Source organism: Mustela nivalis (genome assembly GCF_964662115.1).
Source record: "Mustela nivalis genome assembly, chromosome: 1".
NCBI lineage: Eukaryota > Metazoa > Chordata > Mammalia > Carnivora > Mustelidae > Mustela > Mustela nivalis.
The window spans coordinates 133,529,445-133,555,669 of record NC_139020.1 but is presented as its reverse complement, the minus strand read 5'-3'; the positions used below and the strand labels follow the sequence as shown (position 1 = coordinate 133,555,669).

Genomic DNA, 26,225 nt, shown 5'->3' with positions numbered 1-26,225 from the left:
TTTACTGTGAAATGATACATGTGGTAGCCCATATTTTTAAAAAGATGAAAACTGTAATTATTCCTCCTACTATGATAAGTTTAGTAACTTTTGAGTTAATGAAAAGTTTAGTAACTTTTGCTAAGATATGGGTTTTTACGTCAAAATTCATAGGATGTTAACAGAATATTATTAATGCATAGTACAAAAAGGAAAGGTTATGAGGTAAAATAAATGCAACATTTGGGTTAAATAAGGTTTAGTCAGTTTCTTTGGGATTTCTCTGAGCTCACACTGTGCTAATTTACCTTTCAGTCCTTCAGAATGGGATGGAGTAGCTTCATATATCAAACTTATATGACAGTAGAACCATTTATTGCTCGGAGCATATAATCTGAAGCTTAAACATATTTGGAAACTCTAGTATGAGGATATTCTGAGTATATTTCAGCTTCAGTGTTTTCTAATTGTTAAGTATGAAGCATGTCCTCTTATTGAGCAACTCTGGCAACGTGAAATCTTATTAACTCCCAGTCTGCCACCTGAAACCCTGAATTTCCCTATCAAGGGATTGAGAACATTATGCAATTAAAAGCTAATTTGGGGGGAAGCCTGGGTGACTCAGTTGGTTAAGTGTCTGCCTTTGGCTTGGGTCATGGTCCCAGGCTGCTGGCTGGGATTGAGTCCTGCATTGGGCTCCTTGCTCGGCGGGGAGCCTGTCTCTCCCTCTGCCTGCTGATCTCTCTCTGACAAATAAATAAATAAAATCTTTAAAAACAAAAATAAAACATTTTTTTAAAAAGCTAATTTTCTGCTGCTTGATTTCTAAATGCCCAAATAATTTTGAAACACCCAAGGTTAGACTACAGAGATAATTTCAACCTTAGAATTGGACATTAATATATACTTTATTTCCTCAATTTTTATAAGTAAAGTTTACCATTATATTCAGAAAGTACAATGGAAATCTGAATTTTAAGAATAAACCCTTTGCCATCTGAAACTAATGTAACATTGTGCATCAACTTTACTAGAAGGAAGGAAGGAAGAAGAAAGAAAGAAAAGAATAAACCATTTGCTCTTTTGGCAAGAGAGTAAACTCTTGCTCTGAAAACAGGAAAACGTTTCTGTTTTCTAGACATCTTTATCAAAATAGAATAGAGCATCGGCAACTCTTTTAAAACTGATAGTGTTCAATTTTAGTTTCTCAGAACTACCAGTAATATAAATTGTTTCTGATGATGATATTTAACCACTGTGTTGTGACGCCTGGGTGGCTCGCTGGTGAAGTGTCTGTCTTCAGCTCAGGTCATGATTTCAGTGTTCTGCGATCAATCCCACACTGGGCTCCTTGCTCAGCAGGAGAAGCAGCCTGCTTCTCCCTCTGCCTGCTGCTCCCCCTGCTTTACTCTCTCTCTCTCTCTCCCTCTGAAAAATAAATAAACTCTCTAAAAATAAATAAATAAATAAACCATAGTGTTGTATTGCTTCAGCCTTGAGGTTAATTCTTTCTCAGTGGACTCGCCTGGGCCATTACCATATCCAAAAAAATTCACAGACGATATGAGGATTGAAAAGGGACAGGAATGTGGAAAAAGATTAGAAATACTGAGCTGTTGCTGGTTTAGGATTGTTTATAAACCGGGAATATCAAAGTCACAGAAATCTCCCAGACTTTTTAAAAACCTTGCTCCTCAAACTAGGACGGGGGATCAGCAGCCCGGACTTCACCTGGGAGCTTGTTAAACATGCTGGGTCTGGGCTCTACCTCAGACTTACTGAGTTAGAATCTGTATTTTAATACAATACTCAGGTGATTTCAGTACATGTTAAAGTTTAACATCTTTGGTTTTTTTTTTTTTTTTTTTAATATAATTTTTTATTTTTTTTTTTTAAATAAGAGCACAGATGTCCCTCACTAGGGTATATTTTAATGGATGGAGACCTTCATTTTAGGCCTTTTCTCCCCTTTCTTTATTTCATATATTCCATAAAATGAGAATCTACAGTTTTTTATAATCTTTTATACAAAACCTAAAAATGTAGACTACTACTCAATTCTATCTTAAGGAAAAATTGGTATAGTTATTGAAATAACCAGCTCACAATATTATAAGACTGGTTATTTTCTTCCCCCACTGCATAAGGCTTATAAATGCTAAGCAGTTAATAACTAGAGAGCCCTACAAATCAATCAGCTTTTATGATGTTTTATCCAACGAGGATCAGATTTAGGATTCAAATGGTCGATGAAAGTTTGAAAATGATATCTCACTTAATCCTTTTCTTCCCATTCTAGATTTTTGGGCTTGTTTTTTTCCTTTTTTTTTCTTTTTTCTTTCTTTTCTTTTCTTTTCTTTTTTTTGTCAATGGTACAGATACACTTTTAGGCATCCACAATGAATAAGCTTACTCTAGCCAAAGGATTAAAAGATAAAAATGCTTCTCTCTATTATAGTATACTCTCATCTCTAACCTCTGCAGCAGATTATCTATTTTAAAGTTCAGCATGTCAAAGCTTTAGAAATAGAGATAGCTTTGAGAAAGAATATAAGGAAGCATTTCAGCTACAACTGGGAGCTACTGACCAAGATGCAGTCTAGTAGAGGGAACAGCTTGGTAAATAGAAGGCCACTGTGACGTTTACATAAGGAGCACAGACTGTATTATAGTGAGCAAAAGCCTTGATAATTACCACAACTCCATGTTCCAGCTAATTCCATTTGACATGATGATGTCTGAGAAGCGTACGATTCATAGAGGCATTTTAATAAATGTTTTTGTAAGTTGTACTGTCTTTATTTTTTATTTACTTTTATTTTTTAAAGGATTTTATTTATTTATCTATAAGGGAGAAGGAGACAGAGAGCAAGCACAAGCAGGGGGGGCGGCACGCAGAGGGAGAAGCAGGCTCCCTGCATAGCAAGGAGCTCGATGCAGGACTCCATCCCAGGACCCTGGGATCATGGCCTGAGCTGAAGGCAGCCACTTAACCAACTGAGCCACCCAGGCATCTGAATTGTATTGTTTTTAAATGTAAGGGTAAAGATTTTATTGTAGAAGACATTTTTTTTTTTTTTTTGACTGTCTAAAATCTTAGGCGAAGCAGGTATTCTCTCCATCATACATAGTAATGGAGAGATACAGGGCCCCGCTTTGCACTGTGGAAATGGAAGGTGGGAGGTCCTTCTCACCCCAGTAGTCAGTGTTTGAGCATATAACTAAGCTTGGCCTATTGGATTCTCCCTTCGGGGGTTGCGAATCAGAGACAAACAGGAGGTTAGGACTCTGTCATAGCATCTATAAAGACAGAAACATGTCTAGGCCTGTTTGCAAAATGTTAGCAACTGTGCATCCTGCATTGGGACCTTCAGAGCTGCCTTGGATTATGTTCTTTCCCTAAGTCTTGTTCCCTCTCTAATTCTGAGTCTGCAAGTCCTGTTGATGGATTCCTTTTCTGTTTTTGTTTGCAACCAAGAATCATGACTGTTACAGAAATATCACCTCCTCACTACGCTTCAATAGTACTGCTATTTCATTGATGTAAGTTTCAGCAGGTAGCTGCAGGTCGAGAATAGCCCTAATTAGTATGAAGATTGAAGGAGGTGTCTTAATGGTGGTAGTTCTCAGCTATCAGAATGTACTATGTACCAGACTATGTTAGGTATGTCAACTTGAGTGCCTCTAAAACTCAAAAGCACTGAGGGTCAATACTACCATACCCATTTTACAGACTAGAAAATTAAAGATCCTTTTGTAAAAGGTCATGCACTGAAATCATCTTGGCCAAAATCACATGCCTAGTGAATCCCAGAAGCAAAATACAAATACAAATCTTTCTCACTTAAATCAGAACCATTATATTCAGTATCCTCTGAACCTCTTTAAGGACTATTCAATGTTAATAATTGAGTTTTATCTGTCATTAATTGGACTTCATAAGTTTTCATTAAAATAATATATCCCTACATTAACTGAGTTATACAGAAATACGCATGTCTTCTCACACATTTCTAGCTGGGTATTTATTGAAGTCTTCTCATAGAAAAGACACCCCCCCCCCCAACCAAAGAGATCATTCTAAAACATGTCTGCAGCCAAAATAAAAATTTTAATTTAAAAAGCACACTTAGAGGTTTCTGGATGTCTCAATTGGTTCAACATCTGATTCTTGATGTCAGCTCAGGTCATGATCTCCGGGTGAGAAGATGGAGCCCTGTGGGGGTCTGCACTCAGTGGGGAGTGGTCTAAGGTTCTCTCTTGTCCCTTCCCCACCCTCCCCCCTCAAATAAATAAATATTTAAAAAATAAAAATAAATAAAAAACACACTTAGACTCAGTTGTGTTATGCCTCTCTAATGTAGTATTAAATCTTGCCCTTGAAGTACTAAGTTCTATAAAATTTTTCTATATCCCAACAAGCTGATAGGATAGATGTTGGACCTGTCGCCTGTATTAACCTGGAAGGGGGAAATCTGTATGCGAGCTACTGTCAGACTATGTGAAATTTACTAATTTTTCCGAGACTGGCTAAATATAAATTGTAGTCTTTTTTATTTTGAAGATGGGCAAAAGCATAAAATTTGTTGTCCAGCACTACAATTAAAGTTAAAGGGAAATATTTTTTTAGAGCATTTCTTAATACTCTTCCCATATAAAATCGTTAAGTATCACTAGTCACAGTTCACAGTACATTCCTTATTAGAAGTAACTGTCATAATAAAATGGTAATGATGGCTATAATGGCTACTATCTATTGAGAATTTGCTAGGTGCCAGGCACAGTATTAAATAGTTCCCATAGATTTCCTAATTTAGTACTGGCAGCCCTAACGAGGTAGGCACCATTATTATTGCCAATTCATAGATATTGAAAATGAAGCAGAGCAAAACATCTTCCCCTTTTCCCTGGGGGACAAGGATCACTGCTTGAGAGAATTATATGTTTCACTATAGCCTTAGGAGGAAGTCCAAACTCGAAGGCTTAGCATGAATGGTCTTTAAAGATCTGGTCCCTGACTAACGGACACTTTAGCTTCATCACCTTACTACCCCGTTCACCATTTATGCGATTGACCTGCTTCGTGTAGCCATGTTCCTGCCCTCATCCATGCCCCTTCCTCAGCATCTGCAGAGACAAGACCTATTCATCTCTTAAAACCAGCTCATCTTGGAAAAGCATTTGCTGATATGCTAGTTAGATCTAGCTACCTCCCCTTTATGCACGTTCCGGTTATAGAGCTATCACATGGGATATATCCATTGAGCTATTTGTCTCTGTTTAACTACTGGACTTTAAGCTCCATGACATTAAGTATATTAATTTTGGTAACTTGAGTGCCTTACACAGGACCAAGCAAGTATGTAGTGGGCACTCAGAAAGTATTTTTTGAATGAGTAACCAAACCTTCTTCTTCTATTTTTTTTTTTTTTATTATTTACTTATTTGACAGAGAAAGGGAGAGAGCAAAAGGGAGAGAGGGAGAGGGCACGCACAAGCAGGAGGAATCACAGGCAGGGGAGAAGCAGGCCCCCCACCGAGCAAGGAGCCCAATGTGGGGCTCGATCCCAGAATGCTGGCATCATGACCCAAGCCAAAGGCAGCGGCTTAACCAACTGAGCCACCCAGGCACCCCGACTAACCAAATCTTAAGTGATCACCCTATTTGTTCTTCTCCTCTCAATCATCCTGCTGGAAAAGATTTGCTAAACAGCTATTTCCTCTAATTTCATAGTATTCAAAATTATTAGAAGGAATTGTACACAAGGAGTTAGGGAACCTAAGCTTTTGCCCCATGACTGTCATTTAGTAATTGAATGAAGATTAACTCATTCAACATTTTTTTTTTCCTACACGTTTGCCATGTGCCAGGAACTATACACCACAGTGAGGATACAGCAGTGAATACACACCAGATAATAACCCCTACACCACAGAGCTTGCAAAGCCTACAGCTGGATTTTTCACCGTAAAATCAAAAAAGTTGGATTAAGGTCCTCCCAAGTCTAAAATTCCATGAAACAATAAGCCAACCTTACAGTTCTTAAAATATAGCATAAAAGCACATAAGAATATGAAGTAAAAATAACACCAGGAAAATCAGTTCATAACCAGCCTCTGGTACAATTAGTCGATGGGTATTAATTCTTCCTTCCAAAAATAGGTATCTTATAGAGAAGTGATCCTGCAATCCTTTTTAAAGTTTAACTCTGATTTGATCTGATACAAAATATTGGCACTCTCTCTAGCTGTGAGTAGTAGACCTACCAAGGACAAAAGGGGGAAAAAATCATTTCAAGGCAATTAATAATGATTAGAAAAATATTCCATTTTATCCCTTGGGACTGGGAATCTGTTCTATACATCTGATGTTAGTCACAACATGAAGAAAATGTTATTTAATCAAATTTTATTTGTGTGAAGAATTTTTTGATTCACGGTACTTGAACAAAAAAGATAAGACAGTACTAGTGTACAAATTCCATAGTAAAAACTAGATTAACCTAGATTCTCAGCTGCTTCATTAAAAAAAAAAATTAAGTAGAAGAGATCCCAATCTCAGCTGGAGAACATTCTAAATGAACAACAATACAAGTAATTTTAAGGGAAGGGAAGTTCCTTGTTGCCAAGCCTATAAATCCAATATTGTCAGACACAATTAGCATACTATCATCCTGATCATATTCTGAGGGGTGTTTGGACAGGAAATCTAATTCTCTAAAGATAAAGGTTGCGTTATTCTTATCATAACTGAGTAAAACTTATCAATTCTTTAACATGCTGTGATCACAAGATGTACTTCCTGACACATCTTTTTTCCTCAAACTTGTTGACATTGGGTGGTTGCTATTGACAGTTTATGTGGACACTGATCTATGATAAAAATAAAAATAAGCACATAATACTGGGTTTGTTCTTCCATTAACATCATAAATCATGGAAACTGAAATAGACTTTCAAGTTATATGGTGAGTTTTCTCATGTTCTAGATGAGGAAACCGAGGCCTGTAGAGGTGAACAAAATTACTGCAAGCCGCACAATCAGTTGGTGGTGGAGCCATGAGGAGTTCTGTTGCCCCAACCCAGTGTTTTTTTTCCCATCATGTATTATGCCAGTGCTTTCTTTGTGGGTTGAGATCCATTTCACAAGCTCCTGTTCGTTACACTGAACCATAACATCAGTTTTTAAGAGTAGGAGATGTTGGGGGCAATACTGAAGCAGTTTAGATGGTTGTCTTCTTTTTTTCTTGGAAAATCAATACCTCTGTGTGTTTGTGGGAAGAAAAACAGTGGCTAGTTTGTACATCTGCAGCATAACTGGTGTGTTGGAAATGAAACAAAAAGCTTTCCTCATCTAACTAAATTTGAGAGCGTGAATAAGCTGAATTTCCCCATCTGGAGACTCTCAGACTAGACAAGACTTACAAATTAATATGACTGCATAGGTCTGGGGCCTGAAGGAAATTAGGTCAGGCCCAGAAAGGAATCAGGTGGCTGACCACAAGTCAGAATTTCAATATGGATTCAAAACAAAGGGCAGAGAGCTAATGCTATGTAATTCACTGAACGCCATTAGGACTACACCAGAGTGTGTGATGAAGGAACCTTCAGGACAAGAAAATAGAAATGGAAACAATACTAAAGGACAGGAAATGTTTTAATCCAAGTCCAATCCCAACTTTAGTCCTCCTTTTAATCAGCTCTTCTCTGTCCTTCCCCTCATTGTCTTTTCCTCTCCCTGTCTTCCTTCTCTCAGTCTTTCACATGTCATCTCACGTTCTCTTTATGGAGAACATTCCCGCTTTCACACTGCAGTTTTATTTCTCTCTTGACTTCATTTCTGAGAATTGAGGTCCATAGCAAGACACAGAAGAAGTACTTTGATAAGGAAGATAAAGCCACTTTGAGATGAAAATGATCAGGACATACTCATTGCTTTGGTATAGCTTAGGGTCAAAACAGAGACGTGCAGGAGTATTTTTAAGAACATAGATAGGAGATTTGCTCCCTGAAATCTGTTTTTCTTAGGGTCTCCAGCTCATTCTCCAAAGACATACTTTGAAGGCTTTGTATATGCCCTCTGCTGAGAGGGTGGCATTATGAGAGCCAACCCAGGGATGTTCCCAATGCATTCTGCCATTAAGTGTAGGTATGAAAAGTGAGAACCTGTTTCTCTCTTGGGAATCTCTTGTGGTTTCATCCCTGTACAAGGGTCTGAGCTTCCAAAAGTTCAAGATTGATTTTTGGAGAAAAGAAGTGAAGAATTTTCTAGCCAACCAAGAAACAGATTCTTTTGATGAAATGTCAGAATAAGGCGGGGGATGGGGAGAATTCTACATGGGATACTATGACAGTTCTCTAAAGACAATGACTGGGAGAAGAAAGCATATATTTTTGGATAGAGGGTTATAGCCTTCAGAATTTCATTTTCTATAAAGTTCTTGTGGTTAACATAAGTTTAAAAATGTGTTTCTGTGCAGAACATTTCAGATTCATTTATGCAGAACTATGTAATGCTTGGAAAAATCTCCCTTAAATTCCCATGCATTATGGGGACACAAAATTCTACAAATTATATTTGTGAATATCCAGTTCCCTCTAACATCACAAATTCTCAAAGTATACTAAATGTGGAAAGTGTGTCATTATAATATATTCACTCTCTCTCTCACAGAAATGATTGGCCATAGAACAGTTGCCCAGTGATTCAATGGTACTAGCCCTGCATTGGCTATGTCAGATAAGATCACACATTACTTATCTAAACACTTCTACAGCCTGGCTGGTCACTTTAAACCGTTAGCCCATTGAAATGTTAACCCATTACTCTTTAAAAAAAAAATAAGGATTTTCCAAAAAATTTTCTCAAAAGAAATCACTTACATCATGGACCACCGCCCCAAAACCCCTAAAAAAGCATTAGACAAATCGACAGTCAGAGGACATATTTATGGACTCCTCTTTCACCTCCTCTAAATTCTAGACAATCTTTTTTTTTCATTTAAATATGGAAAATGTGACAAATGTAAGCCCTTACCAACTTCCCACTTCAGAAGGCTGTTGTCTTCCCTCTCCATTTTTCCAATGACATACCAGATACACGCCATCCAGTGTGCAAGGAGCGCAAACATGGACATGAGCAGAGTCAGAACAATTGTGCTATGCTGGGAATAACGGTCTAACTTCTGCAGGAGACGCAAAAGACGCAGCAGCCGAACGGTCTTCAGGAGATGCACGAGAGACACCTGCGGGAGGAGACAGAGCAGCACAACGTGGCCCATGGCTCCTCGCATGCTACTACAGTTACTTTAACTTCTAGCCATTCTGGAAAGTTCTTGAAGTGAAATATAATCATGAATCCCATGCTATGGTCATTTTTACGACCATCCCAATGCCCCTTCTCCACATATTACATCGAGAGGTGATAGAATAAAAGATGATAAGACAACTTAATTTCTTCAAATTAATACTTATTTTCCTTAGGATTTATCTTTTTTCTCTACTTATTTGATTGAATCTAATTTTGTGTATTCCGATACATAACTGAAACATATTATGATTTCAGGATTGAACGTAAGGTGTCTCCACCTCTTACATATGTGTTCTTTCAGTTCCACATCCCTCTGTCCATGTAAGACTGGCCTTATAACAATAACTTGTACCCACTGAAGTAAAACCGTGTGAAGTGGTAACAAAGGTAACTTAGTTTTTAAAACAAACAGTGATTAGATCTATCAAACTTGTGTAATATCTACTCACAAATACCAGTAGCACCTCCTGTCTCCTGGGCTGTGTTCTCTTCTCTCTAACATCATCAATAGAACAAACACGTGCCTGAAGCTTTTGCATTCTGAGCCCTCTCTCAAACAGACATGCTTCAGGAACCAAAATTAAAACGGACCAAAATTTTCGAAAACTCTCCTAGGTCCTGCCTTCGTATGCACTAAAACAATACACTTGCATCTAAGGGAGTATTGTCCTGACTTTAGGACCCAATTGAAAACTGTGCACCATTGGTGTCCACCCGAATGGTCCATGTCATTGTTAACAACATATGTGGTACACTAATGCATACTCTTTCACTCTTTCACACCTCAGAGAGCCTCAGTGAACATTCTAAAATAGAAAAGGGAAATAGGGGCGCCAGAGGTTAAGCCTCTGCCTCCGGCTCAGGTCATGGTCTCGGGGTCCTGGAATCGAGCCCCGCATCAGGCTCTCTGCCTCCTCTCTCTCTGCCTGCCTCTCTGCCTACTTGTGATCTCTGTCAGATAATAGATAAAATCTTAAAAAAAAAAAAAAGAAAGAAAGAAGGAAAAGGGAAATATAGTATTAGCTCATATGAAAATAGTTTGACAAATTTGGCCTTTTTGAGTGTGTGTGTGTGTGTGTGTGTGTGTGTGTGAAGGAATCATAAATAAAGGGGAAGAAAGTGGTTTGTATGGCTACACCTAAGAACAGTATTTCCTTAGCAGATAGAATCACAAACAAGGTCAGCTTCTTCTGTAAATTTGCCTTTGTAATTAGCTCTGGAGTCAGTTGACTTCCAGTTCCTTCCACCACTACCCATCTCCCCTTATGTCTAAGAAAAGTGTACCTAGAGCAGTGCCTGACACATATTAAGTACTCAATAAATATGTATTAAATGAATGGATGGGTAATACATTGAGATGCAAAACATTCTACACTCAATATAATAATAGAAATTCAACAAAAGTATTTTCAGTTGTAATTTTGTGACTTATTCTATACTGAAATAAAGTAAAATCACAAAGTCAATAGAAGCTCTTGCCGGCTAGCTGTGCTTTTATTTCTTTTTCTCATTCTTCTGTGCCAAGTTTTATTTTCTTTTCCTTCACAGCCAAGTTCTCATCTGTCAGTTCTCTGGTTCATTGTAAATTAGGCGATTCCATGGCAGTATTTTGCAATAACTACTTTGTAGCTTAGAGGAATTGCCAGGGGTAGAGTTTATTTTATAGGTCGAAGAATCTGACAGATAGATGACAGTTTTGTAATTGAAATGAAACCTCAAACAGAAATCCCAGATGGAGGAAGCCATCTGCTGTGGACTGAATTTGTCCCTTCAAATCTCATGTGTTGAACCCTTCGCCTTCAATGTGATGATAACGGGTGATGGGGCTTTTGGGAAGTGATTTGGTTTAAATGAGGTCAGGAGGATGGGATCCTCAAAATGGGATTAGTGTCCTTATAAGAAGAGCCCAGAGAATTCTCTCTTCTCCTCTCCTCTCTTCTCTTCTCTTCTCTTCTCTTTCTCTCTCCCTAAATCCCTCTCTCCTTAACCCAGGGTCTCTCTCTCCCTTCAGTATGTGAGAACACAGCAAGAAGACAGCTGTCTACCAGCCAGGAAAAGAGCCCTCATCAAGAACCAAACTGGCTGGAACCTTGATCTGGGACTTCCCAGTCTTCTGAGAAATAAATTCTTCTTCTGAAAAAGAAGACTTCTTCTTTTGAGAAATAAATTACTATTGTGTAAGGTACCAAGTTAATGATATTTTGTTATAGCAGACCGAGCAGACTAAGACACCACTCAACATAGAATACTGATGTGAGCAATCTCCCCATCTTCTCAGACCATAAAGATGAGTTTGAGGGAAGAATGGGGGACTGTCCTTACATGAGAACAATAGCCATTTGGAAAGATAAGGGACACACAACTTAGTGTCCAGTGATTTTTGCTGACATTTTTAAAATAAACTATGCTTATTCCTATCTGAGTCAACAGCTTCTTGCTATAAAATGTGAGTTTGGGCTCTTAATGACATAAGAAAGAGGCACATTTGATTTAGATGGAAACATATAATCTAAAAAAGGGAAAGTATTCTTTCTACTCTTGGGATGCAGTTCTGAATTTGTCACTGATAAAAATTAGAAACCGCTTATAGGCAGATGCAAGACAGTAATGTAATCATCAGAACCCCCTATCAAATGGCAGTTTCCCCTATTACCAGGAGGACATGACCACCCCCAGCTATCCACTACAGGGGAGAAAGAGAGAAAGAGAAGTTGATTAACATGTACTGAGGTCTTTCTGGGTGTTTGACACTTAGCAAGGTAGTTTATAGAAATGTTGGCTTTTTAGGCTGCTGAGAAACCCTGTAGTGATTTCTGTACTCATTTTGCCCATTTTGATGTTAACTTCCCCAAGGAAGTCACTCAGACAGTAAGTAGTAAGACTGGGATTTATACTTTTGTCTTTTTTCACTCTATCATATTTTCTATCTCTCATTCACAGCTTTGTCTCTCAGAGTGCCTTTCATAGTGATTTACACATAGTAAATTTTATTAAAGAAATGTGTGAGATGTATATAAAATATTTACCACCAGCAATTACAGGCAAAGTAAAAATTAGAGTATCTAATACATTTTTGATGGTTGTAATGAATTTTTGAATGTCATCTGCAGAGATGAACTTACTGGATGTATTTTAAATCTGGAAAACCAACACCTGTGTTTGCTTATTTATTTATTTATTTCCTTTTTTTTTTTTTTAAGTCTGTGCAGTATAAAAAAAAATCATATAATGCATAAACCATTACTCATAACTTATGTTTTCCTAGGGAGTAAACATAATACACTGAACAAGCTTTTCTGTTCAAATAGAATATTTCATCTTGAATAATTTATTTGGGGGCATAGCAAATTTATGTGCCAATTTGTTAATGATCACATGCTTCCTCCTGTGAGAAACAAAAATTATCACTGTGAAGACAGATTCCTTTATTCCTTCCTCTTTTTCTTTCTTTCTAATGTAGATCTTGATATATAACTTGCATTCTTTATAAAATGTTCATGTCAGATTTCACAAGACAGAATGAAGAAAGGATGCAAGAATCCAATAAAAGTGTGTAAATATTTAAAATTCATCAAAATATGAGAATTAGACTTTTTTCAAAAATCGTTTGTGTTAATTTTAGGCAGTGAGGATGTTAATGATATATAAGCAGGTTATATATCTTAAAATTGTATACATTTTACAAATAATTATATAATATCTATTTTAAACAATTTTATTTGTTCAGTGCCCAAAGAGAAGTGGAATATAAAACAATATTGTTAGTATTTAGTAGCAAAGCAGTAATTTAATTCAGAGCACACTCTATTAAACACCATTTATTTAACAATTCTCCAGGAGAATGTGGAAAATTTTTAACATTTTGTGAATTATATATTTCTTCTGAAATTTTTTTGTTGCAGTCTTGCAAAAACCTTGTTTTAAGTCATTATGCTTTCATTACAGTACACTTATCTAGTCAAATTCAATTTTAAAAAGCACTTTAAAAAGCCTGGATAACAATTCAAAGTGGCACTGATTGATATTATACACTAAATTTTTCCCCAGAGGTTTCCTTCCAGTTGACTTATAAACCTCTTAAAGATGTTGACACTCTCAACTTTCCATCTTAAAAAAAAAAAAAAGAAAGAAAAAGAAAAGAAAAATACTCTCATATAGGTCATCAACAACTGCACAAATCTGCACTAAATAGGCAGGATTACAGTTCAATCTTCATTATGAAGTCAATAAAGACTCTATTTGAAAAACAATGATCACTTTAATATTGAAAACTATGCTTTCAAATTCTTGATAGAGAATCTCAAGGGGTTGTCGACTGAGTAAGAAATATGTTTAATTTGAACTAATGTTTAGTAAATTTTTGCCTGCTAAAATTTGTTACTCTCTTAATCTCAGGAAACAAACTGAGGGTTGCTGGAGGGGAAGAGAGTGGGAGGGGTGGGGTCACTGGGGGATGGACATTGGGGAGGGTATGTGCTACGTGAGTGCTGTGAAGTGTGTAAGCCTGATGATTCGCAGACCTGCACCCCTGAAACAAATAATACATTATATGCTAATTTAAAAAACTTTAGGAGCAAATTGCATCATTGGCCCCAAAATGCTATTATATGTCCCTAAATTCTCTCTATGTATAGGGAACACTTAACGCTCTTAAGAACAACCATTGTTCAATAGTAAAAATAGCTGCTACCACCAAGGGACGTACTTGCTTTTCTGCGAAAGGCATGAGGTTGTGTGAAGAGTTTCCATGAAGAAAGAGGAGAAGTTACAATCCTACAGAAAAGTCAAAGATCCAACAAATCTCTCAAGTTCATGGTCATTGTATCATTTACGTTTCTGTTCCTCCCAACATTTTTACAAGGACTTCTAAGAATTGGTTGAATTCTATTAATTTCAGTACTCTTCTGTATTTTGATCTGTCCTTTCTTTGTTTTGCCAGTGAATAATGAAACACTCAAGAGGTAGAGATTAAAAGTCCTAAAACTAGAAGAAATCTTAAACTCTACACTAAACTTTGGAGGCAAATAACTGCCTTAGGAATGAAAAATAAGGCTTGTATTCCTGCAGATGGTTTCCTTACCAAAGGATTTGTTCTGAGTTGGTATTGATGAAACTCTGGCTTTTGGGATATCCTGGTCTAGGTATTTATTTATTTTTTTAAATATTTTATTTATTTATATGACAGACAGAAATTATAAGTAGGCAGAGAAGCAGGCAGAGAGAGAGAGAGAGCGGGAAGCAGGCTCCTTGCTGAGTGGAGGGCCTGATGTAGGGCTCTATCCCTACAGGATAGAGGGACCTTGAGATCATGACCTGAGCTGAAGGCAGAGGCTTTAACCCATTGAGCCACCCAGGGACCCCATGGTCTAGGTATTTAAATAACTCAAACCAGTAATGCAAATTTTAAAAGGAAGTAACTTCTTCAGATGGACTGTCTGTGGCTTGTATACCCTTGGCCACTTTGGCGTCTTAAAATTCTGGGTGCACAGACTGTCACAAACACTTAAAACCTGAACATGTGGAAAATAAACACAGGGTTAAAAATAACCTTTAAGGTCATGCAGAAGGGAGCTCTTTACTCACCACTGTGACATTGAAAGCATACAGGAGATCAAACGGCAGGGCTGCGATTAAATCAATGATGAACCAGGTTGTGACGTAGTGGATGCAGATTGATCTTGCTTCAAAGATAACTTGGCCAGACTTGCTGACATAGGTTGTTCGGAAATTTAAAATAATATCTGCTTGAGAAAAAAAGATAAGAGAAAGAGGAGGAAGGAGTGGAAAGAAGAAAAGGAGGAAAGAAGGAAGGATGGAGGTAGGCAGGCACGCGGGCAGGGAGGAAAGGTGGAGGAAGAAAATTGCATAAAATTATATAAAATCAGACAAATAGTAACCTCATAATGTGTTTCAGACTGATAGCACCTGAAATTCTCTTCTTGACAGATCCAGTTTAATTCAATGAACAGGTATTGAGGAAGGGTGAAGGAAGTAGTATTTTCTGAGCACTTCATACATTCCAGACATGGGGCCACACGTTAGCATAATTAAAATGAATAAAAATAACAATAACAGCAATAGTCATCAGTTACTAAATGCTCACTATGTCCTTGGCATTGTCCTAAGAACTCAGCATAGGTTATTTCACTTAATCCTCAGAACATGTTCTTAAGTAGACAGTATTACCTCTATGTTAAAGAGGCAGAAACTACCTTTTTTTTTTTTTAAACTAAGTCTTATGGAGGAAAAGTAACATATCCATGATCATAATGTCAACAGTGCCAAAGATGATTTTGAACACAGATATAATTTCCAGTTTGTAATCTTTTTTTTTTAAATATAATTGTACTTTATTTCATGAACGAAGTTTTACTAATCTCTATGTAGGCAGAGAATCATCTCTGTCCTAATGGCACTTATATTAAAAAAATACCAGAAGATTCTTGTTTAACTTTCTAGGTTAAATTTCCCCATTCCATTCTCGTGGACGATGTAATCATTTTCAACCCTTCCTTACATTTTATTATATTTTTATTTTATATTCTATTTTATATTTACATTTACTAAATATTAAGAAGCTTTCAACAATATATGGCCTTCATGAGTGCTGGTAAATGATGACCAGAGCCACAAGGATCGTCTTGGGGTCACTCCTGCTATCTATAAATAAACATCTCTATTAGTCTCTGGGTTAAATATCTTTAAAGCACTGGAAGAGATTACCTTTTCCTTAGTCTGTTTTAGAGCTGAGCACAAACGGGTCATAGGGAATTTCAGGATTGCTACATACATGCAAGGAGGATAATGGTTGAGTATTTTATGGGCCATGAATTCAATACGACATACTTCTCTCTGGAACTTCATTCGTGGAGAGTGCCGTGATTCATGGACTCAATGATCAAAGGAGGGAATGTGGGAAGTGAATATACCAAAGAGAATAGGAATGGAGGGAGTTACGAAGCAAATGCAAAGCTCTGAGTTGCATGGTTATTGAATGAATTGGAATACTCTTTACAGTTCATTTAAACCTTTGAAAATAAGTAGAATAGGGCTGTGTGAGGGTAAAAATTTGACATCACAATCACGATGGTGATGGCAGTGATACGACATACATAATGTGTACTAGGGATGTTGTTTTTACTTTTCACTTCATGTCCACATTTGTGGTAAGCAGAATTCAACAATGACCTCTCTCATACAATCTCCTCCCCTTAAGTGGGGTGGAACCTGTGAGCATGATATCATGCCATGATCATGTTATAGTATATGGCTAACAGGAGATTCGCCTGGATGGCCTGACTTGATCAGGTAAGTCCTGTACAAGCAAGTTTTCTTCAGCTGGTGGTAAGGGATTGGAAACCAGTGAGATACATTCTTCCTGGGCGGGAAGAAAGCAATGGCGACGATGCTGAAAAGACCACGTGACACGGAGAGACAGACTGTCTTTAGTTGTTCACAGTGGCCCCTTGCTGACATCTAGCAAGAAATGGCGACTTCCATCCTAAGGAAATGAGTTCTTCCAACAGCCACATGAGTTTGCAAGAGGATCTTAGGTCCAAAAAGAAAGACCGAGCTGACAACTGGATTTCAGCCTTATGAAGCTCTGAGCAGAGAGTACCCAGCTAGGCCAGACCTATCTAACCTGTAGAAACAAAATAATCAATAATTCCTGTTTTAAGCTACCAAGTTTGTGGCGATTGGCTGGGTAGCACTACAGAAATGAATACAACATGGGGGTTCCTGGTGGCTCAGTTGGTTAAACGGCTGCCTTCAGCTCAGGTCATGATACTGGAGTCCCAGGATCGAGTCCCGCATCCAGCTCCCTGCTCAGTGGGGAGTCTTCTGCCTTTGAACCTCTCCATGCTCTCTTTCTCTCAAATAAACAAAATCTTTTTTTTAAAAAAATGAATACAACATGTGTTCTGTCATTTGGTTCTCATCATAGCCTTGTAAAGAGAGATAATATAGGGACTATGACAAGACAGATTACTATTACATTATTAGAGATACCACAAATGCTGTTAGCATGAACCCAGTACTATTCTGGACCATTTATAATCATTATCTCAAGGACTCCTTACAACAGTGCTAAGAGCTAGACACTTTTATGATCCTCTTTACAGATGAGGAAACTGAGACACAAAGGAACTGAAGTGACTTGTCCAGAGTCACACAAATGATGAAACTGAAGCATGGGATTAGACTCCTCAGCTAGTTAGTGAATGAGCAAGACCCAAATCCAAGTCTCCTAATTTCCAATTTAGTGCTTTGACTTTTGGTACCTTCATAGAGGCCAGTCCCCTCCCAACTCTGGAAGCAAGTTCTGGGGAACTTAAAAAGAAAGTAATTTTTCTAGTCTACTGTGAATAAGCCAACTTTTTAAAAATGGCATTATTAAAAGTCACATTTTTGTCAAAAAAATAAAAATATTGAAATAGTTCTTTGCTAATATTGAAAATTGGAAAGAAGGAATCAGTGGCTAAACCATTCACAAAAGATGAAACCATTCCAAGATGGTTTCTGCTGCAAAGTAAAAGTTCTATCATGCTGCAGGGCCACCAAGAAGGAACAGAACACTGGAATGCCATCAGGCTGTTAGGGTAGCATGAGCACTTCTCATTCTTTCTTTTCACTTTCTGGGCTCATGTATTTGTTTCTTAGCAAGCCTATTTAACAGGTCAGGACACCAGCTGTTGAAATAGGGCAGGGATTTCAACTTCCTGCTTTCCAAAAGAAAGCTCAGATGAAGCATATAGGTTTTCATTTCATGAATGAGAGATCCAGAGTTGTTTACCACGCCCTTCCAGTGAAGGAAACCCCGCGGTTTTCCGTAACGCAGGCTGAGATAAGTTTGCAAGATCATTGTAAGATCGGAGGGAGAGAATCACTAAATTTTACTCCTGAAACCAATATTACACAATATGTTAACTAACTAGAATTTAAATAAAGACTTGAAAAAGAGGGGGCGAAAGACCGGAGGGACAAATTCCTTGCATATTTACTAACTGATCACCCGTTCTACCACAAATTTCACAGAAAACCCGCTGTCACCATCCACACTTGGGGGCACACCCATGAATGGAGGAATGAATAAAGTGATTGGCCTTTGGTTGATTGATGCAGCAAACATTTTTAAAGCTGTGTAGTAAATTATGTGTTTGACTAAAAAATAAAAGAGGTGCAGATTTCTGAATAGAAAAGACATTTTCCTGGATGAGTCATTACAGAATATCAGTTTAGGAAGCTTTTAAAAAATAATTTGTTACTCATTTGAGTTAATTGGGTGAACAGAAGATATGCTAATTTTAGGTTTTAAAAAGAAGTAATTATAAGACTTTTTTAAAATTATAAGACTTTTATACACAAACAGTGACAATAGTTAATATAAAAGCGATTTTTAGAAAATCTACAGATAAAAGTCTATTTTTGAAATACATGAATACTTCAGGCTTATTTTCAGGGCGATAAAACTCAATTTATATTATATTCTAAGATTTCCAGGACAATGGTCCTATTGTTGTGCAAAACTGTAGGTTTACTCAATGATTAGTATTATTTTTGGAAAGCTCATTTCTAAGAAACCTACTTTTGTAATATGCATAAAAATAGTCATAATTCTGGTGTACTTTGATTTACAAAACTTCACATTCATGAGTTTGTGTGACAATACCAACTCTCTCATGTGTACTATTTTACCAATGACTCAGGAGATTTAAGAACCTTGTTTAAAGCCATGAAGAGAGTAAGCAACAGAGGACAAGGCATCTATTGACACTTGATCCCATTTTCTTTCCATAATCTTCAAGATTACCATACTTCCCAATATATTTCAGAGGGAATAACAACAGGTCGGTGCAGGGAAGTGCATTTCCATTGAGAACCCCTGGATCAAACAAAGTGTCAGCACCAGCCAGGAAAAAGAATGTCACAAAAGTGTCATAGGAGACACCAAACTGAATGTAAGGGAATGAACTCTCTTGGATTCTGTCTGGAGACAGCAGGGAATACTCTGTTTTCTCTTCAGTGATAAGAATGTGATATTGGGGGGCACCTGGGTGGCTCAGTGGTTTGAAGCCTCTGCCTTTGGCTCAGGTCATGATCTCGGGGTCCTGGGATGGAGCCCCACATTGGGCTCTCTGCTCAGCGGGGATCCTGTTTCCTCCTCTCTCTCTGCCTGCCTCTCTGCCTACTTGTGATTTCTGTCTGTCAAATAAATAAATAAAATCTTTAAAAAAAAAAAAGAATGTGATATTCGTGTTTGAGAACCAAGAGAAATCAATGCTTGTAAATATCCCTTTAAATGGAAGAGCAGAGATGACTCCCCAAGTTCTCTAAGAGTGAGGGAAGCGTAGAATAAAATAAGATTCTGATGAGGAAGAAAAGAGACTTCCTTCCAGAGCTAGTGTCCCTCCTAAGAGAATCACAGCTGCGAAGTGGAGCTTGGCAAACATTGGCAGTAGTCTCTCCTCCCCCTGTGCTTATCCCACTTCCTTTAAAGGTTGTGTATCTTTGGCAATTAAATCAGTGACTCATTCAAACATTACAGTAAGAATGTGGGCTCCTCCAGACAGTCCACAACCTACCTGAAATGCAACAGTGTGGTTTCTATTTTGAGACATCCGGAGAGCAAAAGTATAATGTTTTTTTGATGTATGTTGAAAATACATGAAGGCATACTCATTGTTATCCAAATTTCTATATGTGGTTTCCCTCATTAACTATGTTTATTATCAACATGCACAATTGTCCATAAGTACACACACACACAGTTCGAACCAGGAAAATATTCTAAAAACCATAACAAATTAATTTATAAGAATTTACTGCCTCAAATCCTTACTGTCTCATGTGTTTGTATGTACATAAATAATCCCTTGTAACGCATGGTGCTGGTATCATGTGGAATGAGGAACGAAGCAGGGCAACAGAGAATCATCATATGTACTCTACGGGGTTTATAGAATTTCGAAAAAACTGGTCATAATATACACCACCAAAATGAGGTGAAATATAATTAAATCCTCTGACAATTCAGATGGCAATTATTTTCAGGATAATCAATTTGCCTTGTTGCTTTTTAGTTTTACATAAGCATGATTAAAATAAAGACAAATAATGGAGAGAGAACTGTGTACATGTTCTGTTTTCATATTGTTAAGACCTCCAAAAATAAGTGTTTCATTTCACTCCCACACTAAACAGCTATGTATGTGGACTAAAAAGCAGGAAGGTTAAATCTATTTTTTCTAGTTTGATATCTTTGAGAACTATATAATTAGAAAGTAAAAGAAAAAAGGGTGAATTTTATATGGCACAAATTAATAGATTTTTTTCTTTATTAGTATGTAAGCCAGATGGGAAATAATTTAAAAATCATATTGGCTCATTTGTTAAAAAGTAAATTAAAATATAATCGTGTGCATGCAAGCATATGCACCACATAGAAATAATTAATATCTTCATTTAGCTATTTCTTTAAAAATTAATCAATGTAGTACAGCGTGGGTAGAAGGATATTTAACTAAACCAGCTGCCGACTCATATTCTAAAGATACCCTGTCTTTTTTCACTGCTTGTTAGGCGCTCTGAACACAGTATGATGTCACAGCATATTGAGCCAGAAGGTGTGGGAAGATGAATAACCAGGAGCTAATTAATGAAAAAGTTCGAGGGACTAACAATCCTAAGAATGTAATTGATTGTCCATGTTAATAGATGAGATTTTCATGCCATTCTTTCCCTGCTAATCTTGTCAGCATTTGTTGTTCTTGCTTACTATAAATGAGAAATCTGTAAAGAAAAGGCAGCAGACTCTGAGAACTAGCATTTAAGAACCATGCCTGAAGAAGAAGGCAAGCACGTGCATCAAGGGGTGTTTGATGCTGGTACTGACTTCTCTTTTGTACCTGCGTTAACCATGGTGACCCCTATACTGGGTTTGACCCTCGATATCAACATCACACAGACCCACGCAGAAGGGGAGGGACCTAAAAGTCACTATAATTTGAAGTAAACTTTTGCCAACTTAAATCTCCACGTTTTTCATACAGACTGCTCCCAAATGACTGGTCTTATTCCTTATTGAAAGGGCTAAAGTATAGCTATTCCTTTCAGCTTGGCAAAATTCTTCAGCACTATAAAAATAACCCTGTTGATGACCTGTTGTGCGCTTTGCCCCATGCAGGGCCCTTGGCACTTAAAGTTGGATAAGATGTGCAAAAAAGGATCCCTTGTCTCACAGCCACAGAATTTGATTTTATTACTGACATCAGTCCACCTTTTGGTGCATAAGTAAGCCCCATCTGTGACTATGGTGGCAGGTCAAGAGAGACAGCACACACTCCCCATGTATCTCTATTAAACCCCCCACTTACTGTCTATAAACTAATTATTTTATTTTATTGACTTTGTACATTGCTTTCATTTTATTGTATAAATTTACCATGTAAAAAGACTTCCATATAACATGCACATTGGTATGTGTAAGAACTACCAATTTTGGTTCCCTATAAATTATTCAACTTCATTTCAGTAATATGTAACTTTAAATTAGATATTGAACTCTGGAATTACCAGATCATTTTTAATAAAAATAATTTAATGATTAAACATAAACCTAGTGAAATACCATGATTCATGCATATGCCACTTAATTATAGAAATCCCTTTGGCATACTTCTTCTATCTATAGTTATATTTACCATGTGGTAAACTTTCCAAATTTATGTACAACAGTAATATAAGGCCTGTCATATCTATAAATATCTGAAATTTAAAACCCTAAATGTTTGAGTCTATTAATTTCATATGAAGTAAATATTGTTTATCCAAGTAATAAAACTTAGAATTGATGAAAACTGAGGTGGCTTAAAAATGCATTGATATAATTAATGTTTGCCCCAAAGTGAAATCCAACACATACATCCTCATTAGAAAAATTTTAGATTAAATAAGGCCTTTATGGTTATTACATTTTAATTAGGGCTTTCATCATCATTTTCATATTGGAGGAAAATAGTTCTCTTAGTGTTTATGGCAGTTTTTATTGCTGCTTACCAAATATTCCTGGCTCTCTACCTCCTGGTATGATTATATTTTATGACATTTCCCCACCACCTGAAGAGATTGTGTGTCTCACTTTGGCTAAAATTATGAGAGCAGAAGTAGCCTGAAACACCAGGCAAAATTTTGAAAGCTAGTGAGCAATTCCTCACATTTTCTTCTCCTTGCCTTGATGACCATGGGAACATGGGGCAAGATGGAGTCTCTGTCAGCCAAGGTTTCTGACTAACTACAGTGGGCAGAAATCGCAGCTGAACTACAGTGGGCAGAAATCGCAGCTGACCCACAATGGACACATAGCATGAGGGAGACATAAACCTCTGTGTTATACCCCACTGAGATTTTGAGGCTACTTGTTACCACAGCCCATCCTAACAGATACGTGTTCCTAAAAGGCTATAGAGCAGAGTGGCTAACAGTGAGTATCTGGAGTCACACTTCTTGGGTTGTAAACCACTGAGCAGCATTAGCTGCCGCTGTTGTGATCAGTATTAGTATTATTACTAGTGGTACTACTACTGCCATTCTATAGGCTTCAAAACTGAGAAACTGGGACAATGAATGATTTACCAAAAGTTGCCCAAGAAATTAATACCACTAATTTTATTGATACTTTATAGATCTGATACATGTAATATATGGTGCTAACATGACAATAAAACTATAAAAACAGATAGCATTTTTAAAAGTCTTCCTACCTGAAAGGGTTTGTTTTAAGTGCTTTATATGTATTTCCTATTTTGATCCTCACAGGTCACTATGAATTAGGTCTTATGTCCATTCAGTGACATAATTAAATTTGGTTCAAAATTAATTTGCCCATGGTTACCCAATTAGAAAATGGGAGAGCTGGAATTTATATTCAGAGTTTGCCTGTATACAACCATAAAATATTTTTTATTATAATTCTTCACCTTCTTGTAGCTTAGGAAGGAATTCTTCTGGTGAGAGATCTATGAATTACTTTTTAAGATTACTTTTTAGAGTCATAAGAAAATATGTAGTATTTTGGCTATAGGTTGCTATATATAAAATTATTCAGCATCTTTAAAACTGTTTTGATTTTTATTTTGTTTTTACTTTTTTTAAGTTTTTATTTAAATTCTAGTTGATCAATACACAGTGCAATATTGGTTGTAGGATTGGAATTCAATGATTCATCAGTTACATATAACACCCCGTCATCTTCAGAACAACTGCCTTTAAAACCTATCATCCACCTAGCCCATCCCCCACCCATATCCCTTAATCAGCCCTCAGTTTGTTCTCTATCTTTATGAGTCTCTTATCATTTGTTTCCCTTTCTCCCTCAGCACACCCTATATGTTCATGTTTTGTTTCTTAAATTCCGCTATGAGTAAGATCATACAGTATTTGTCCTTCTCTGACTTATTTCACTCAGGATAATACACTCTAGCTCCAACCACATCATTGCAAATGGCAAGATTTCATTTTTGATGGCTGAGTAATATTCCATTGCGTGTATATACTACATCTTCATTATCCATTCATCAGGTGATGGACATTAGGTTCTTTCCATGTTGTGGTTATTGTTATTAATGCTGCTATAAACATCAGGGTGTATGTACCCTTCGAATCTGTAATTTTGTTTCCTTTGGGTAAATATCTACTAGCATCATTGCTGAACTGTAAAGTACTTTCTATTTCTAACTTTTTAAGGAACCTCCATACTGTTTTCCAGATTGACTGGGTTAATTTGCAGTCCCACCAAGAGTTCAAAGGGTTCCCTTTCTCTGCATCCTCACCAACAACTGTTGTTTCTTGTGCTATTAATTTTAACCATTCTGACAGGTATGAGATGATATCTCATTGTGGTTTTGATTTGTATTTCCCTGATGATGAGTGACGTTGAGCATCTTTTCAGGTGTCTGTTAGCCATCTAGATGTCTTCTTTGGAAAAGTGTCTATTCATGTCTTCTTCCCATTCTTAACTGGATTATTTGTTTTGAGGGTGTTGCATTTGCTAAATTCTTTATGCATTCTGGATACTAAAATTTTATCAGATATGTCATTTGCAATATGTCATCTCTCATTCTTTAGACTGCCTTTTAGCTTTCTGATGTTCCTTTGCTGTGCAGAAGCTTTTTATCTTGATGAAGTCCCAATCGTTCCATTTTTGCTTTGGTTTCCCTTGCCTCTGGAGATGTATCTAGGAAGAAGCTCCTATGTCTAATGTCAAAGAGGTCACTGCCTGTGTTCTCCTCTAGGATTTTGATGGTTTCCTGTCTCACATGTAGGTATTTCATCCATTTTGAGTTTATTTTTGTGCATGGTGTAAGAAAGTGGTTCAGTTTCATTTTTCTGCATGTCATTGTCCAATTTTCCCAACACCATTTGTTAAAGAGACTTTTTTCCATTGGGCATTCTTTCCTGCTTAGTTGAAGATCAGTTGACCATATAGTTGTGGGTCCATTCCTGGGTTCTCTATTCTGTTCCAGTGATCTATGTGTCTGTTTTTATGCTAGTACCACAGTGTCTTGATTACTACAGCTCTGTAATATAGCTTAAAATCCAGATTCGTGATGCCTCCTACTTTGCTTTTCTTTTTCAGGATTGCTCTGGCTATTCAGAGTCTTTCATGGTCCATAAAATTTTAGGATAGTTCGTTCTAGCTGTGTGAAAAATGCTGGTGGTTATTTCTATAGGGATTGCATGAATTGTGTAGATTGCTTTGGGTAGTATAGAGATTTTTAACAATGTTTCTTCTTCCAATCGATGAGCATAGAAATATTGTTCCGTTCTTTGTGTCTTCTTAAATTTCTTTCATAATTGTTCTATAGTTTTCAGAGTACAGATCTTTGACCTCTCTGGTTATGTTTTTCCCTAAGTATCTTATGGTTTTTGTTACAATTATAAATGGGATTGGATCCTTGATTTGTTTTTCTGCTACTTCATTATTGGTGTAGAGAAATGCAACAGTTTTCTGTACATTGATTTTATATCCTGTGACTTTGTTGAGTTCATGTATTATTTTGAGCTATTTTTTCATGGAATCTTTTGGGTTTTCTACATAGAACATCATGTCATGTGCAAATAGTGAAAGTTTGACTTCTTCCTTGCCTTTTTTGGATGCCTTTTATTTCTTTTTAGTTGTCTGATTGCTGAGGTTTTGACTTCCAGTAACTACATTAAATAGCAATGGTGAAGGGGACATCCCTATCTTGTGCCTGACCATAGAGGAAAAGCTCTCATTGATGATGATATTAGCTGTGGGTCTTTAGTATATGGCCTTTATGATGTTGAGGTATATTTTTATCAAAAATCGATGTTGTATTTTTTCAAATGAAAATATTTTTTCTGCATCTATTGTGAGTATCATATTGGTTTTATTTTTTCTTCTATTAATGTAGTGTATCACGTTGATTGATTTGCAAATATTGAACCATTCATGCAGTCTAGGAACAAATCCTACTTGATCATGGTGAATAATTCTTTTAAAGTACTGTTGGACTTGATTTGTTAGTATCTTGTTGAGAATATTTGCATCCATGTTCATCAGGGATATTGGCCTGTAATTTTTTTTAGCGGGTTCTTTGGTTTTGGAATCAGGGTAATGCTGGCTTCATAGAAGGAGTTTGGAAGTTTTCCTTCCATTTCTTATTTTGGAACAATTGGAGAAGTCTGGTAGAATTCCCCTGGGAAGCCATCCAGCCCTGGTCTTTTGTTTGTTGGGAAATTTTTGATTACTGATTCACTTTCTTTGCTGGTTATAGATCTCTTCAAATTTTCTTTTCTTTTCTTTTCTTTGTTTGTTTGTTGGGAAATTTTTGATTACTGATTCACTTTCTTTGCTGGCTATAGGTCTCTTTAAATTTTTTATTTTTTGTTTGTTTGTTTGTTTCAGTTTTGGTAG

General features: G+C 36.9%; 1 protein-coding gene across 4 annotated transcripts in view; it reads right to left on the bottom strand.

Annotated features, from left to right (window-relative positions):
- The window catches only part of KCNH8 (potassium voltage-gated channel subfamily H member 8), a 373,867-nt gene that overhangs the window by 106,333 nt on the left and 241,309 nt on the right, over window positions 1–26,225 (bottom strand). For 3 of the 4 annotated variants that reach the window (XM_082729065.1, XM_082729066.1, XM_082729068.1), the window contains 2 exons: window positions 14,873–15,030; window positions 9,017–9,224 (listed from right to left, as the gene is read on the bottom strand). The exons of the other annotated variant lie outside the window; for it this stretch is intronic. In XM_082729065.1, coding sequence (XP_082585191.1) covers window positions 9,017–9,224; window positions 14,873–15,030 — 366 coding nt within the window. The remainder of the gene's footprint in view (window positions 1–9,016; window positions 9,225–14,872; window positions 15,031–26,225) is intronic. 4 annotated transcript variants of the gene reach the window in all.